This window comes from Lagenorhynchus albirostris, chromosome 12 (assembly GCF_949774975.1).
Source record: "Lagenorhynchus albirostris chromosome 12, mLagAlb1.1, whole genome shotgun sequence".
In the NCBI taxonomy this organism is placed as follows: domain Eukaryota; kingdom Metazoa; phylum Chordata; class Mammalia; order Artiodactyla; family Delphinidae; genus Lagenorhynchus; species Lagenorhynchus albirostris.
Window position 1 is genome coordinate 2,750,511 of NC_083106.1, and position 17,204 is coordinate 2,767,714.

The following is a 17,204-nucleotide window of genomic DNA, read 5'->3' on the forward strand; positions in this document are numbered from 1 at the left end:
AGCTGAGGCACAGGCTTACAGAGGCGGTTTGGAAAATGCAAGGAAACACAGACATGTGCTTGCACACGTTGCCACGTGAAGCCAGAGGTTGTACCCGCTGCACACCGGGTTCTGGGACTGGCTTGGTGGGCGTCTGGAGTTGGGATTCTGCACAGGGCAGGGGGGGGCAAGCGTGAGCCGAGCACCGTCCTGGGCGGGGAACCCCGGGTACCACGTCCTCTCTTGCTTCCCGAGTCATCACTAGATACCTCAGTTAGAAGGGTGCGATGCTCTCCACCCAAACCAAGTCCACAGCAGCTCACGGCCAGGGGACAGTCTGATTCCGACGAACTCTTCTCCTTATGGCTGAGGACTTGGAAGTCAGGGGCTGCGTCTTCTCCCAAGGGGTCAGCCTCCCAGCCAGGACCAGTGAGCTGCAGTCAATGGAGGCAAGCAGAAGGATCGGCCTGGGAGTTGGGGTGGGGAGAGGAACTGAAATGTATGAGCTTCAGCCTTCAGATGCAAAATGTCTCTCATTTGCATGAAATGACAACCAGTTCTCTGTGTGTGTGTGTGTGTGTGTGTGTGTGCGTGTGTGTGTGTGTGTGTGTATTGAGATACAGTTGACATATAACATTATGTTAGGGTCACGGTTTGCAAGGCAGAAATAGAGACACAGATGTAGAGAACAAACATATGGACATCAAGGGGGGAAAGCGGGTGGTGGGATGAACTGGGAGATTGGGATTGACATATATACACTAATAGGTATAAAATAGATAACTAATAAGAACCTGCTGTATAAATAAATTAATTAAATTTTAGAAAAAGAGACAGCATGGGCTGTAAAAAACAAAAAACAACCCCCCCCCAAAAAAACTTGGTCATTTGTAAGCTAAACAACAAATAAACTGTTTGAAAAAGAAAAATAAAAAGTAAAAAAATAAATTAAAATTAAAAAACCATCATGTTAGGTTCAGGTGTACAACGTAATGATTTGATCTTTGCATTGTGAAGTGATCACTCCAATAAGTCTACTTAAAATCTATCACCACACAGTTATGAGAGGTTTTTTCCTGTGAACTTGCAGCATGGTCTTACGAACCGTAGCCACCAGGCTGTCCCGTGCATCCCCAGGACTTATTTATTTTATAACCGAAAATTTGCACCTTTCGATCCTCTTCCTTTCATTGGGCCCATTTCAACTGCTCCAACCCTCCTCCTCAAACTCTCCCAAGCCCCACCCCACCTCTGGCAGCCACACGTGTGTTTTTATAATGGAAATCTCTCCTGTAAAGAAAACACCCCTCGTCATAGAAGCGGGAGTCCTGCTGCGGTGGAGATTCCCGTCCCTCCCCCTTCTCTGGGAAGTTACAGGAGGACTCGTGAAGGCAGAGGGAGAGGATGTGATTTTTACTGGATCAGGACAAATATTTATTTAATAACCCAGCTCAAATATCGCTGGTGGGAGGGGAGAGCCGAGCCCCGCAGGCCAGGCTGGGCAGCGTTTGAATCGGGGTGTCGAGCTCGCCCCTGCTTATTAGACTTCCCCTGACAAGTGCATGCATCAGGGAGGTGCATTCCCACCCTACTGGTGTGTCCGCGTGGAAGGCATCCTCTTTCTATCTGGAAAGGGTTTATAGAGTAACTCAATTCGTAATGACATCTCTTCACCCAGGGCAGGAAACGACCGAATAATGCTCCACTGAATTAACTCGTTTTTTCTCCTCCGGTGGCTCCCAAGTGCACGGCGCCCCCCCCCCCCCCAGCTCCACATGCGCACCTGCAGCCCCGGCTGCTCTGAGCCCTGGGAGGGAGCCCAGCGGCCACCGGTCAGTGCAGCTGTTTGACGGCGCCTTCTGGAAGGCTGTGCTCTGGGTGGGGTCTCCCCTGGGATGGGAAGAGTCGGAGACCCAGGCCCTCCTCCCGTCTGCCCCTTCGTCGCCCTTGACCCTGGAGGGGGTCTTACCTAATCTTAGCCTATTTCCTCGTCTGGAAACTCGGGTGACAAAATCTGCTTTACTGTGTTATTGAAAGGTTGAGAGCGGATCTCCACAAGTCACTGGCTCCATTTCCAGACTCCCCCGCGGGGGGCGGCGGGGGGGTCCTGAGTCCAGACCTGGTGAAACAGGAGCTCCGAAAAGTGCCTGAGCCTGGTGTTTCCAGCCGGGACACAGTCCTGGATCAGGACCCCTTCCAGCAGAAGGGGTCCTTGCTGGGCCTGCGAGGCTTGGAACAGTGCCCGTGAGGGTGTGGCCTCCGCATCCCACCGAAGGCAGCGCCACACGTGGCCAGTTCTCTGGCTGGTGCCCGTCAGGCCCTTAAAGTGCACAAAAATGTGTAACTAAACCCAAGAGCCCGACGCAGCCCCTCGACTTGAGCAGAGGGGTCTGGACGCCCAAATTTGGTGGCAGCCGGAGTAGGTGCCCCAGGGAGGTGCACAGGCATTGGGGTGTGGGTGAGGAAGGACCTGGATGGGGTCTGTGTCCCCGCAGAGCAGGGTCCTGGGTGCTGGCTCCGAGGTCGCCGGGGCGGGAAGCACTTGCCAAGGAGCAGGGCTCTTCCTGCTGTTACCTGGGGGTGGGGCAGGGCGTAGCTGTCCTGTCAGATTTTACTTGAAGAAGAAGATTCTGCTGCCCGAAAGAGGTTGAAAGCCATTGCCCTAAAATCAAGAACACTTAGATGTCCCCAGACCCTTTTCCCTCGAACTGTGGCTTTTATGCCTCTTTGTAAACTATGTAACTGTATTCTGTGTCGTATACAATAGATATCGTATTTTATGTGCGTTACTGAACGTGTCAGAGCTCTGGGAGGGGCTGCCGTGTGCTAGCACCTGATTGGCAGGTGGCACAGATGGGTTTCCCGCCCGCATTCTCCCTGCTGGCCCTCAGCGCCCTGTCTTGCTGTCCACGCAGAAGCTGTACAGGAAGGAGATCAAGCCGCCCTTCAAGCCGGCGGTGGGCAGGCCAGAGGACACCTTCCACTTCGACCCCGAGTTCACGGCGAGGACGCCCACAGGTGCGTGCAGGCAGGGAGAGGGGGGCGGGCCTGTGTGTCTTTCCCATGGCGGGTCCTCCAGCCTGGCCAGGTAGGGACAGGCATCCAGGAGCCAGAGAGCGCCATGTTCAAGGGCGCTTCCATGGGATACAGTCCTCAGTCCTCTTGTTCCTCTGCTCGTAGTAAAGGCTTACGTGACAGAAACACTTATCAGTTAGCGCCCAGGTAACACCCAGCTGGGAAATTTCCCAGGTGTCTGTATCCCCCACCCACCTCATGCTGCCTCTTGACCTAAGTTGTCAATCCAGTGACTACCTGTCAGAGGGACACACCCGGGCAAGCTCCAGAAAAGAACCTCAAGACAATGAAAATCTCTTGTTTAATTAGGGAGGTTTTATGGGAGGAGGGAGCCTGTCTGTTAAGTCTGTTAATGTGTGGACTATTGTTCTTATTCGTACAAAAACAAACACCTGTTTGAAAAGTTGCATCAGCTACTGTATCTCGGCACGGCAGATGGACTTGTGTACTTAGCCTCTATGATACGTCTTAAATTACTCCTAAGGTCTACCAAATTCAATCAGAACAGGTCAGCTCCCTTTAAAATTTGTCATTTTGTGATATGGATAAATTAATACTAACCTTTTTTAGATACGGTAATTGTCCTAGTCTACCCAGGCGGCCATAACAAAATACCACAGACTGGACGGCTTCAACTAGAGAAATTTATCTTGGTTTCCCGTGAGAGCTCTCTTCTGGGCTTGCAGACGGCCTCCTCTCTGTGTCTTCACATGGCCTTACTTTGTGCTCGAGGAGAAGGAGAGAGAAGTCCCTGGTGTCCCTTCTTCTTATAAAGACATCAGTCTTGCTGAATCAGAGTCCCACCCTCATCACCTCATTTAACCTTAACTACCCTCCGCAAGACTCCTTCTCCAAATACTGCCACATTGGGCTTCAACACGTGAATTTTGTGGGGCACGGTTCAGTTCATCCCAGTGAAGGTATGGTGATTTTGTCTAAAAAACAAATCAACATGCCCCTTCTGGAGATGTGGGTGGGAAAAGTTCAGCCAGTTGGTAGCTCTTGGGGCTGTGTGATGTGCCCATGGGGGGTTCCCATGCTTTTCTCACTGTTATTGCATCTAAAATCTTCTGTGATTAAAAAAGGATCATGAAACAAATAGATGGTCAGATAGAAAACATCAAGTAGATAAAGTTGCAACAGAGAATCCACTGGGCCCCCTCTGGTTTAAGCTGCTGGTGAGAGCCTGTGTCCCACACGCCGGGGGCGGGCACATTAGGGGTGTGAGCTCTGTGCAAACACAGAGGGTTGGGGGCATCCATGGGGCCGCTGGTGGTCCCAGGGCATCTCCTGACCCACGCAGCAGGGGCTCCAGGACCGAGAAAGAAGCAAATTCTGGGGGCTATCAATGAGGGAGTCAGGACGCAGACGCTCACTCATTTCTTTCGGGTCCTCCTGCAGCCCCCAGGTAGAACTAAGACTGTCCTCAGGGACAGAGCTAGGGTGATGCCTGCTGTCACAGTCTGGGGTAGTCGCTGCTGCTAGAGGTACCGTGGCTGCCTAGGAGGTGGAGGAGATCTAGGTCTGTCCTCTCTAGTAGAGACGGTCCAATGTTTCTCCAGTTCTCAACGGCCTCAGAAGGTTCTTGGGTGTTGGGGTCAGTCCTTCCTGTTGACAAAATTGACCACTTCACAGAATCAGATTACTTTTTAGCTTCAGAGTTTGGAAAGATGGGGAAGGATTGGGGACTCCATCCCGGGTGTGCCCGCAGCTCACCTGAGCAGGTCGCTTTCTTTCTCCTCCTGTGGTTTACCTGAATGTAAAGGAACACAAACGATTAACCCTGACAAAGGTCACTGCCTGTGACCGCCACCCACACGACCTCCCGGTCCTTAATGAAACGTGCACTGTTTCACCGAGGGTTTCCGTCATTCGGACTCTGTGCTTAAAATACTGAAATAAAGACCATGTTTGTGCTGCCTAGCAAGAAAATGCTCATACAGCCAACTCGAAATTATTCGCCTTTACCTGCTTTCTGTGTTATCCGTGAAGAATTTAAACTCCGACCTAGTCGGCCTGTGAGATTAGCAGGCTTTTTTTTTAGCACCTCATGAACGTTTTGTGCACAGAGAATTCAAATTTATTTTATTATTAGCCGAAGGAAAACGTAATTAGACACCATGCATTTTAATGACGTCCAGAAATGGCTTTTTTACTCCTTACTATTTGGATTTCTCCAATCAGTTGTACTTAAAGTCAACTTATTGCAGGACACAGTTTGCCTTTGAGGAGGTAGTCATTCTCTCTCTATATTTATAAGAGAGTAGAATTTTCTAAGCACATGAGCTGAGCGCACGGCTCTTAAAGGGCAGCAGAGGTGACGTGATTCTGAAACAGCGGGTAATCCACATCCTGCGTGAGACTCGGATGCTGCCTGTCGGAAGTTTTTGTAGTGGCCTTAAAGTCTTTCCTTTTTAACTTCAACCGATGCTGAAGCTGGTGGATGTTCCCTGAAGACACCCCAGCTGCCCATCAGAGCCTGCTGACCGATGGGAGATGCCACTCTAAGATTTAAAGACCCAGAAACGTATTGCACAAGTCAGAACTCACTCCTAGGATCAACGAAGGTTGACTGTACTCAGCTTTAAATTTCCTTTCATCCAACTCACATCTTTGCTCTTCTCTTAGTACCGAGTTAAGAATCGGCGTTCCCTAGCCACTTATAAAGCGTGTTAAATGCCGTTGATACCACCTGCCACGTGGTCACCATCTAGCTACACGGACCCAGTGTTGGCTGTGACAACCTCTCGTGAAGTACGTGTGAACCTCAGCTGATCTCTTGGTCTGAGCAGGGAGAGGCAGCCCGGGCACAGCAGGCATGGCCCTGGGCTTCACGCCTCCTTGGTGGTTGAAAGTCCTTCCTTATTTGATCTAAAGACTTTCCATTCACTAGGGAAGGTGTATCAGTTCAAGTTCAACGGACAGTACCTCCCCACCACGCGCACACTCCCAGGTGCTGTAACTGAGCCTCCATGCCCTCGGCCCTCAACCTTTGCACAGCTCACACTAGTTCCTGGGACGGGCTCCAGTTCTTGCATCTAAAACCTGCGCCTCGGGGCTTGACGGTGGCTGAATCGATGCTATATCCCTGTGCTTGATGCAGACCTAGGGCAGGACACGGTAGTCTGGGGGATTTTTAAGAGCAGGCAGACCTCAAAGCCAGGGTTCTCTGCAGGGCGAAGCAAGGCAAAGCGCAAAGCCAGTCCGGGAGCAAAGCCCAGCATCTTCGGAGGACACTTGCTGCCTCTGCTGTCCTGCGGTGCATCATTTCCAGATTCTAAAAACGAGTCAGCCGAGCCTTGTGCTTTTTAATTAAGCTTCTCTAGCCGCGCAGCTTATTTCCAAACACAGTCAGCTCTGATCTCATTAACTCCGGGGTGACTCTGGAGCTCTTTGCTGAGGTAACAGGTACGGGGCTGAGACCCGAGTCCTCTCCCTCGTGGTCCAAGATGCTGAAGGTGCGGTGGGCCAGGCACGAGAAGGCCCCTGTCACCTGGCAAGGTCTTCCTGGAAGAGCCGTGTGGGCCACCGGGTCGGCCGCTTATCTGCAGGGAGAGATCCCACATCACGCAGCTCGTGGTGTAGCTCCCAGGTGTGGAAGGAGCGCCCCAGTCGCCTTTCCCTCAAAATAAAATGCTCAGGAATAAAACCCACATTCTCTGCAACAGCTCACCCCTCCAAGCCCCCAGCCACCTGCCCCACCATGGAAGCTTTAGTGTACGGTTTCCACATCAAAGTGAAGTATCGAGACCAAGTAAAAAGGTAGTAGAAAAGCAAACACCCACCCCTATGGCCTTTCTAGTCGCACTCGCTGGAGTTTTCTATATAATATGGATTTAAATGTTACATATGTACATTGTAAGAAACGTTTAAATCCACATTATATGCTTTATGTATTATTATAGATTTGTATATATATATATATATAATGCCTAAGTGATAGAATTTATGTTATCATATTGTTATATATTGCTTATGAGTTTATTGTAATGTGTTTTAGTACATATATAGCTGATTTCACCTTGTTATACAGCAGAAACTAACACACCATTGTAAAGCAATTATACTCCAATGAAGATGTAAAAAAAAGTTTTTAGAAAATTAAAAAAAAATTTTTTCCTACAGTGTGTACGTTCTACAGCTTGTTTTCTCTTTTTTGACTTGACAGACTATTGTGTCAGTTCACACAGCCGTGTCTCATCCCGGGTATCGTAGTCTTAACTAGTGTTACCTGCACGCATGAACGTTGTTGGTCTTGTGCATGGTTTCCTCAGTGGTGAATATTTAGGTTGTCTCCAGTTTTTGTTTGTTTGTTTGTTTTGCTATTACAAATATTGCTAAGACAAACATTTTCTTTTTTTCTCTTTTTTTAGAGTTTTTAAAGATCACATTTTGTTTGTTTTTAAATTTTATTGACATGTAGTTGATTTACAGTGTTGTGTTAATTTCTGCTGTACAGCAAAGTTACTCAGCTATACATATGTATATATTATTTATCATGTTCTTTTCCATCATGGTTTATCACAGGATATTGAATATAGTTCCCTGTGCTATACAGTAGGACCTTGTTGTTTATCCATTCTACGTACTATAGTTTGCATCTGCCGACCCCAAACTCCCAGTAATTCTGTTCCCCACCCCGCCTTCCCCTTGGCCACCATAAGTCTGTTCTCTGTGTCTGTGAGTCTGTTTCTGTTGCGTAGATAGGTTCATTTGTGTCGTATTTTAGATTCCACATATAGGTGATATCATATGGTATTTGTCTTTCTCTTTCTGACTTACTTCGCTTAGTATAATAATCTCTAGGTCCACCATGTAGCTGCAAATGGCACTATTTTATTCTTTTTAAAGGCTGAGTAATATGCCATTGTATCAGTATATATCTACACCAAGACAAACATTTTCTACATTTATTTCTAAGCATTTTTGAAAGTAATTCTGTCAGATAAATTCATAAAAGTCTAGTTGCTCTTCAAAAGACAGGTGTATTTTATACTTTGGTAGATAACTCCACTTCTACCTTGCAAAGATTATGCCAGCTTAGGCTCCCACCTACCACCGCAATGTCCAGCCCCAGCCAAACCTACATGCAACTGGTTACTTTACATTTTGCTAATTTGTTAGGCAAAGTGTTACCCCGGTTAAATGTGTACGTGCCCCCATTAGAGGGACTGAGCACCTTCTCAGGTAGGAGAGCAGTCGGTATCTGAGTCCTGCCCCCATTTTTCTTCTGGGCATGTTCCTTTTTTCTCATTGACCTCTGGGAGCTCTTTGCATAGTAGAGAGTTTGGTCCCTTGTCTGTTGTATATGATGCAAATATTTTCTCTCCACCAATCTGTTATCCTTTTGTTTTCCTTAATGACAAACTTGAACTGGGACCCATCTCAACAGCAGTCAGGCCTTCAAACAAATGGACAGAGCTTAGAGGGTCACGATTGAAGGGCTCCCTGAGGCTCCCTGGGAGCAGAGCACCCTGCGTGCTGCCCTCGAGCTCCTCAGGCCTGGGGCAGGGGGGACAGAAGAGTCACCAATGCCCGGGCCTGCGTCCCTGTGCCCGGTTCCTGCTGACCTGAGAAACTCAGAGGGTGGCCTCCTCTGCCCTGGCCCAGGAGTGACAGCTCACCCCGAGGCTGCTGGTGGCTCTGGGCTCGGTCTGGAGTGCGCAGGGCAGAGGGTTGCCACTGAGAAAGAATATCTAGTAAGTGATGATCAACGATTACCCTCGAGTTTTTGCTCTGGGTATTTTTGCCGGGTATCAAACCACCGGCACCGCCCAGAATAAAGTGTGGTTTCATATGGTTCAGCCTGTCTGATCTCTGTTTCACCCCATTCTCCAACACACACACTCACCACATACACACACCTCACACCTGACACACACACACACGTGTGTACACACCTGACACACCGAACACACACGTGCACAACCTGACACACACCTGACACATACACACATCTGACACACATACACCTCACACCTGACACACACCTCACACCTGACACACATCTGACACACACCTCACACCTGACACACACACACCTCACACCTGACAAACACGTGCGCATGCACCCGACACACACACACCGAACACACGCATGCACAACCTGACACACACACACCTCACACCTGACACATACACTTGACACATGCACACACACGCACACATCACACAGATGCACATGTGTGCACACACCTGGCACACACACCTCACACCTGACACACACATGCACACACACATCACATAGATGCACACACGCACACACCTGGCACACACACACCTCACACCTTACACACACATGCACACACATCACACAGATGCACATGTGCACACACACCAAACACACCACGCACACATGCACACACCTAACACACACACACCTCACACACACCTGACACACACACCGAACACACACGTGCACAACCTGACACATACACACCTCACACCTGACACATACATCCGACACACACACATGCACACACACCTAACACACATGCACACACATGCACATACCTCACACCTGACACATGCACACACACCACACGCACCGAACACACACCACGCACACATGCACACACCTAACACACCTGCACACCTCACACACCTGACACACACACATCACAGAGATGCACATGTGCGTGTGCACACATGCACACACACGCCACACACCCACAGGGTTACCTCACCACGTCGTGGCTGTTGACTCTCTGGTTGTTACCTGCAGACTCACCTGGCGTCCCCCCCAGTGCCAACGCTCACCATCTGTTTAGAGGATTCAGTTTTGTGGCCTCCAGCTTGGCGCAGGAGCCCTCGCAGCAGGATCTGCACAAAGCCGCGGTTCACCCCATCGTGCAGGTAATCAGCCCCCCGTGGTGCAGGGCACCCCGTACAGCCCGGCTCCGCTCGCCCCCAGCGGGTTGGGGCAAGGAGGTGGCCGCACGGAGGCGACCCGTGGACTGAGCTGTCTCAGCCGAGTTGGGGTGCACTTCCTTCACGAACTCCTCCCCCCGCCTCCCCGGGGTCATTGAGATGGTGATCTGAGCCGTGCTTCACGTTCGTCCTCAAGACAGAAAGAGTCCTGAGAAGGATGTCATCGTGGTGTGGCTGTGGCTGGAGCCCCAGCAGGGCTCACGCTTGGGGGTCTCTGCTGTGCAGAGTCGAGCCAGCACCGCGAGAGAGTGGTTTGTGGGCACCAATCCCCATCGCGAAATGTAGTCTTCGGGGCTCAGTGAAGGTGCTGTTTTTATAAGGAGTTTCCCACCGTATTAATACGAGCAGAGGTAGAGAATTTTAGAAGGGATCATGACCACGTTTCCTTGAAGAGCCGAGGCAGGGCACAGCAGATGGCGTTGGGCTTCCATGCTTCTCTCCCCAAGGGCCTCTGGGGAGACACGGCGTGTCTAGAGTGGACACTTGCTGTGGCAGCGTCCACTGTAATGGGTGACGCTCTCTGCGCCCTTAGTCAGTAGGGTGAGGGTGGCGAGGGGGCGTCAGGGGGTCAGATTCCCAATCAGACGTCAGCGTCCGGACACCGCTCTGGACACCAGCGTCAGAGCTGCACCCGGTCTCGGGGACGTCTGACCTCTCACCCCTCTCGGACCTTTGTGGGGAAGCAGGCAGGTCAGCGACACAGGGTGCTGGGTGTCTGAGAACAGGGTCCTGACCCGACAGATGGGGAAGCTGGGCTGAGATCTGGAACCACGGCCAGCTAGCTCCGTGACTGTGGTCCGAGGACGCCACCACCTCCTGGCCTCCGTGTCCCCACGTGCAAGGGCTGAAGCCTCCTTTGCACCACATTCGGTGCCCTTGCACGAGAGGCCCCTGATCGCGCTCTCTGCCCGCCCGCTCTCTCTGCAGCAGTTACACGGGAACAACACCCGCTTCACCGATGGCTATGAGGTCAAGGAGGACATCGGGGTGGGCGCCTACTCCGTATGCAAGCGCTGTGTGCACATGGCCACAGACGCCGAGTACGCCGTGAAGGTAAGAGTGGGGCACGCGGCGGCCGCGTCTGCAGCTGCCCGGGTCCCAGGCCCCGGCGGGCCTGCCCAGCCTCGCAGACACTCTCCCTCGGCCTCTTCTAAGCGCTGATGCGGGGCCGTTCCGTTGACTTTGATATTAGGTCACCTGTTAAAAAACTATTTTGCAAATCATGAATATGTTCTGCTCCAGCCGACGTGTAGGTACTGACCACCTTTAGTAACTTTCTACATAAAACACTGGAACAAAAGCTCTGGGCACTCAGCATTTTGGAAAATATAGAGTTGGGGGCCAGGCAGAATATTTGGGGAAGGAGGGAGGGGGGGAAGGAGGAAAGGAGAAGGGAAAGGAAGCTACAGTCACCAAAACTTAAAGAAATAAATAGAATCAAATCTTTTGTAATATTTGCAAAACCTTAAGGAGAGAGCTGGTAGTTTTACCCTGAATCATCAAGAACAGAAAACAGTAACAGGGAACTTCTCTGGTGGTCCAGTGGGTAAGACTCTGCGCTCCCAATGCAGGGGGCCGGAGTTTGATCCCTGGTCGGGGAACTAGATCCCACATGCGTGCCGCAACAAAGAAGCCCGCATGCCACAACTAAAGGATCCCACATGCCACAACTAAAGGATCCCACATGCCGCAACTAAGACCTAGTGCAGCCTAAATAAATAAGTAAATACATAGGAAAAGAATAACAACTACAGCCCAGTTCGGCACTCTCTCCATCCTGCCTTTGGCTTCTATAATCGTTGCTAAATTAAATATTTGATCTGGAAATCCAAGTTACCAGTTTCTTGCGTTTCCTGGTGTGTGAAAGCTGAAGCATTCTGCTAAAGTCATAATCTAATTTTTGTAAAAAGCATAAATTGTACATTCTCCCTCCAAGGGAGCAAGAGCTGGTCTGTCCACCACTCACCCACTCAGCTGACCTGGAGGCACTTGAGGACCCAGGTCCAGCCGGTGTCATGGTGACCAGACCATCCTGGCTTATCCCAAACTCATCTGGAGCACGTGACACTACCCTGCTCTTCAAAGAACATTTGGGGACAGATGGAGCCTGTCCAGCAGGCAGCCATGTAAGAGGAGTCATTCCGTCCGTTGTGATTTTCCTAAGCTCTGAGAAAATTGTTCAAAACAGTGACGATGAAGCGATGGCCTCGTTCCACCTCACCCATGGCTCACGGCCGCTCTGTGGAAGCAGATACACCCTCGTATCTGCTGGGATGTCTGCACAGTGCTTCTGGCCCAGAGGAAATGCTCTGCCCTGTCCAAAAAGTCACCAGCCCCCAAAAAACGCAGGCCCGTTGGTTTACTTTGGGGTTGGGAATTTGTGGCTTTTTGGCAAGTTTATCTTGAATTCCTCAAACAAAAAAGAATGTTTACATTGGAGGAAGGCTCAGTGTGTGGGTCCTTTGGGTCCATGGTCATCAGCCTGCCCAGTGTCTTGAACATGCTGAGGAGTGGGTGACGGGAGGAAACATCGCACGACTTAAAATTCCTGGGAGAGGGGGCTTGAGACTGCACGGGAGCCACTGGCATGTATTTCGGGATTTGGATCGTTGAGGAATTTTATTTTTCCCCATCCTTGGGAGAGTTTGTAGGGGAGCTCGGGTGATGCCGTTCCCGTATCCAGACGAGCCAGTGATGGAGAGGAGACCCTAGTCCTACCTCAGATGAGAGAATTTCATTCTTACTTTAAATATATTTCACATACTTCGTAAGCGTGCATAGGCATCTTAAAATTCTTTCTGCGTGTGTCATTTCTCGCAGAATTTCTTTAGACAGTTTATCAGGTGACCAGCAGCAGTCCTAGAAACAATGGCGGCTTCCATTGAGTGCAAAGAAACCCGTCTAGTGTTTGGCAAGCTCGCTGACCCTGATGCCTTTCTAGAAAACAGCCTGATGCTGGGACGTGTCTGAAAATAAATCCCCAGACAAAGGCAATAGTGTCTTATGTCCCCATACCCAGCTCTCACAAAAAGACACCATCCGAATCAGCTTTGGCAACAAGTGGCTTATAGCTCGATCCCCGAAGATCAGACCCCGCGATGGGAATTTCTGGGGAATTTCAGCCCCGGCCTCTCTGGCAGCAAAACCAGGAGCTGAGGCTGCAACTGATGGAGAAAGAAAGAGCCAGGCGTCCTGTTTCTGTTTTACAAGCCTTGAAGTTCCCGGGGTGAACTGGGCAGGTGGACGTTACAAGACTTTCCCTCATCCTCTCCGAGACTCTGGTGGGTCATAATTCATTGTCTGGAAGATGCTTGAACTACCCGAGCACAGGAAGAAGCAGAGACTTTCCAGTGAGATGAGTGCCCGGGACCCAGGGCTGTTTCGGGGCACGTTTTAAGCCGCGCGCTGCAGGTCGGTTCCTCCATCCGAGGGCAGATTTCCTTCAAAGATGGAAGAGCTGGCAGGAGTGCCATGGCAAAGAGTGTTTAGAATGAGCCCGTTTGCGACCCAAACTGCTGTAACCCACCTAGGGTCACTATTCTGTTCCCTTTCCAGCATTTTCCAGGTAGAACGTAGCTGAAATGTGTTCGGGCTTTTTTCTTCTCTGTATCTTGATGGGCAGCAGTACCCCACTTACTGCTGGAGGAACTAAGAAACCGCACGGCTCAGCGTGTTCTCGAATATGACATGGAACCAGGGGTGCCATTCAGTGACTTGGACCCGCAAAAGCCCCGTTGAGATTCAGCCGCTAGAGTTTAGCGTCACCTCTCTGGGCCACCACAGTTTGCAAACCCAGCTCTGCAGATGCTTGGATGGAAAACGGTGTCCGTTTCATTTTGAGAGACAATCCCGTCGGGGCCTCCATCCAGCTACGGGGAGGGTTCGGGAACTTCCCCACTGAGTACAGAGCACCGGGAAGAGAGCAGGTCCCCAGGGGACTATAGCCCTGTGGCCCGAGTACACGGGCTTTGCCTGAGGCCGTCGTATCGGGGTGATTCTGCCCCCCACCCCGGGGACGCTGGCAGTGTCTGGATACCTCTGACTGTCACACCTGGGGCGGGAGTCGCTCCTGGTATGTGGTGTACAGAGGCCAGGGTGCTGCCCTGCCTCCTGCCTAGGACACCCGCCCACATACCCCAGAGACTCACCCAGCCAAAATGTCTGGGTGCCGAGGCTGGGAACCCCAGCCGAAAGCATAGAGTTAAAGGGGTGTCTTATGTAGATACGTTCCAGCAGCTGGTATCCGGAGACGAGGGAGGGTTTTCCCTCTGCTGAGCCTCCACTCACTGTTCTGGCAGCAGGAAGGTGATGGACCAAGAGCACAGCGGCTCCCACCCTCTGCAGGGGCGGGAACCAAGTGCGGTCCTGAGGGGACGGCAGTGCTAGCCCTGAACGGTCAGCCTCCAAACTCAAGAGTGGGATACAGCGGGTCTCACATCCTTGGAAATACCATTGTGTCTTGCTTTAAGTTTATGTCTGTATTATAAGTACCTAATTTTGCACAATAATTATTCTGTCATCATATTAACCGCATTTGAGTTAAACTTAACCGATACACGTAAAGCAACCTGCCCCAGTGTACCCCAGGCAACAAGCAACCTGCCCCAGTGTACCCCAGGCAACAAGCAACCTGCCCCAGTGTACCCCAGGCAACAAGCAACCTGCCCCAGTGTACCCCAGGCAACAAGCAACCTGCCCCAGTGTACCCCAGGCAACAAGCAACCTGCCCCAGTGTACCCCAGGCAACAAGATCGCTGGTTTTGCATTTGCTCTCAGCTGCATACTTGTGCACAGGCCCTAAATTAGTGAGACCAATTCTAGCTCCCACTTAACAAAACCTTTAGGGCAGTGCCTACATGGAATAGCGACTCAGTGGGTTCACTCAGAGTCTGGGTCCCTAGGCTTGGTCCCTCCCTTCTGCTGTGGCCAAACACCATCAGGCTGCCCGGGATCCTCCACCGGGAGAATCTGGCCTCAGAGGACAGGGTGCTGACGCCCTCCACCTGCTGGGGGTGTCCTCCCAGTGCACCTGCCTTGGGCTAGGATGGCTGAGTGAGAAAAACCGTGACGTCCTCTCAGACACATCCCAGTGAACAGATGTGCCCTACTTTCTAAGATCTCGGAGCTATTTCTTTTTTTTTTAATTTTTTTTTACATCTTTATTGGAGTATAATTGCTTTACAATGGTGTGTCGGTTTCTGCTTTATAACAAAGTGAATCAGTTATACATATGTTCCCATATCGCTTCCCTCTTGCGTCTCCCTCCCTCCCACCCTCCCTATCCCACCCCTCCAGGCGGTCACAGAGCACCGAGCTGATCTCCCTGTGCTGTGCGGCTGCTTCCCACTAGCTATCTACCTTACGTTTGGTAGTGTATACATGTCCATGCCTCTCTCTCGCTTTGTCACAGCTCACCCTTCCCCCTCCCCATATCCTCAAGTCCGTCTGGCTGCGACATCTGTCACCCCGTTGATTGCCAGGGTTGTTTCAGCTGACCTGGCTGGCTAGGCGGGTGTCCCCTTCCTCCCTCACCACTCCACGTGCGTCCCTCCCGAAGCTGTGCGCTCGGTCGAAGAGGACGACCTCCCCCGATAGAGGAGGACCGTTCTTCGGTCAAGGGTATACGAGTAGCTGCGCTCCCCTGCTAGAACCTCCAAACAAGCTCTCGGAGCTATTTCCATGGGACAAAATAGCTCAGGAGTCTGATGTGAAACCCAGGTCCACCTTTGTCTTCATAGCCAGCCCCAGAGGCTAGTGTTAGGAGGTGAAAGTGTATAGGACTTCGAAATAAGCATGACATAATACTGCATAGATGCCAAGACATTAATGCACCTGTCATTTAAAATAAGACTGAAATGGAATCAGCGATGAACTGCAGAAAGTAACTGTGACAGGGTAGGATTCAAAGGGGAGAGGTGTATTGGGAAGGAAAAGATAATATTCTTATTTCATGAAAGGTTCTGTACTCACTTTACAAAAATTGCGCAAGGTTTCATTTTTACTTCGGTTTTAGATCTTTGTGGCTTGACATGACCCAGGATCTGCACACTGCCATTTGCACAAACCCCCCTCTCCAGTGGTTTCCGTCTCACTCACATGGAGCCCAGATCCTTGCAGTGGCCAGCAGGGCCTCACAGCCCCGTTCCTGGAGCTCCTCAGGCCCCTCCTCTGTCCCCAGCCCTCTCCCGCAAGGGCGACACACTCTTCCCTGAGCCCAGCGGTTTCCTCCCCAGCCTGGGTGCTGACCTCTGACCCTGATGTGGTCCTCCCCCATCGTCCTCGCCTTCCGTACCTTCTTTAGGGCTTTTGTAACCCCTGACATGCTTCGCAGCTCATTTCCTGTCTCCACACCCCCGTCATGGTGCTTGGTGGTGTCGAGGACCAATGTTATTTAAGAGAGAAAGATACCGGAAGTTCCCTGGTGGTCCGGTGGTTAGGACCCCGCGCTTTCACTGCCGGGACCTGGGTTCAGTGCCTGCTCGAGGAGCTAAGATCCCACAAGTTGAGTAGTGCAGCCAAAAAGAAAAAAGAAAAGAGAGAGAGAGAGAGAGAGAAATATAAATCAGGAGCTTTTCTTCAAATTCGAAATCACCTCATCCCCTTCTTTGGCTTTTTTATTGTCGAGTGGGCAGTACGACTGCTCCAAAGAACATTTCTTGTCTCTAGAACGCATTTCACTCTGCAGGGACTCCCCTGTTCAGTAACCAGTTCCTTTCATTCGTTTTTACAAATTTTTTATTAACGCTTTTTCCAAGGCAGACACAGTGCTAGGTTCCAGGCAAAAACAAACCTGTTCTCAGGGAATTCACAATCAAGCCATGGAGGGATTTTACTGATCACAGAACCAGAAGCCATAGCAAAAAGGGGAATGTCACTGAAGAATCAGAAGCTAAGGGAGCTTTTCTGTCGCTGTAGCCTTTCCTGTTGGCCTGTTTTATCTTCCAACATGCAGACACACGCTTCTCTTCATTCAAAGCTCCACTTGCGCATTTGCCCCCTTCTTTGTCTGAGAGGCTCACTCAGGGATGGATGGATGTCACCAGCCATGGCCACGTTTTCCTGGAGGGAAGCACAGCTGCATGTCCTTTCAGGAGCAGATTTTTGTTATTAAAGTAGCAATAGAGTCAGGTAAAAATAAAGTGCGATCCTTGAAATTGTACAGGAGCCTGTGTCATGCAGTCCTTAATTCTAGTGAAGTGTGGCTGACACACTCAGGGCTG

The 17,204-nt window shown here is 50.8% G+C and overlaps 1 protein-coding gene across 4 annotated transcripts in view; it reads left to right on the top strand.

Moving 5' to 3' along the window:
• Positions 1 to 17,204, top strand: part of RPS6KA2 (ribosomal protein S6 kinase A2) — a 221,440-nt gene that overhangs the window by 187,677 nt on the left and 16,559 nt on the right. For all 4 annotated transcript variants that reach the window (XM_060168304.1, XM_060168303.1, XM_060168305.1 and 1 more), the window contains 3 exons: positions 2,895 to 2,997; positions 9,779 to 9,909; positions 10,912 to 11,037. In XM_060168304.1, the coding sequence (XP_060024287.1) occupies positions 2,895 to 2,997; positions 9,779 to 9,909; positions 10,912 to 11,037 (360 nt within the window). The remainder of the gene's footprint in view (positions 1 to 2,894; positions 2,998 to 9,778; positions 9,910 to 10,911; positions 11,038 to 17,204) is intronic.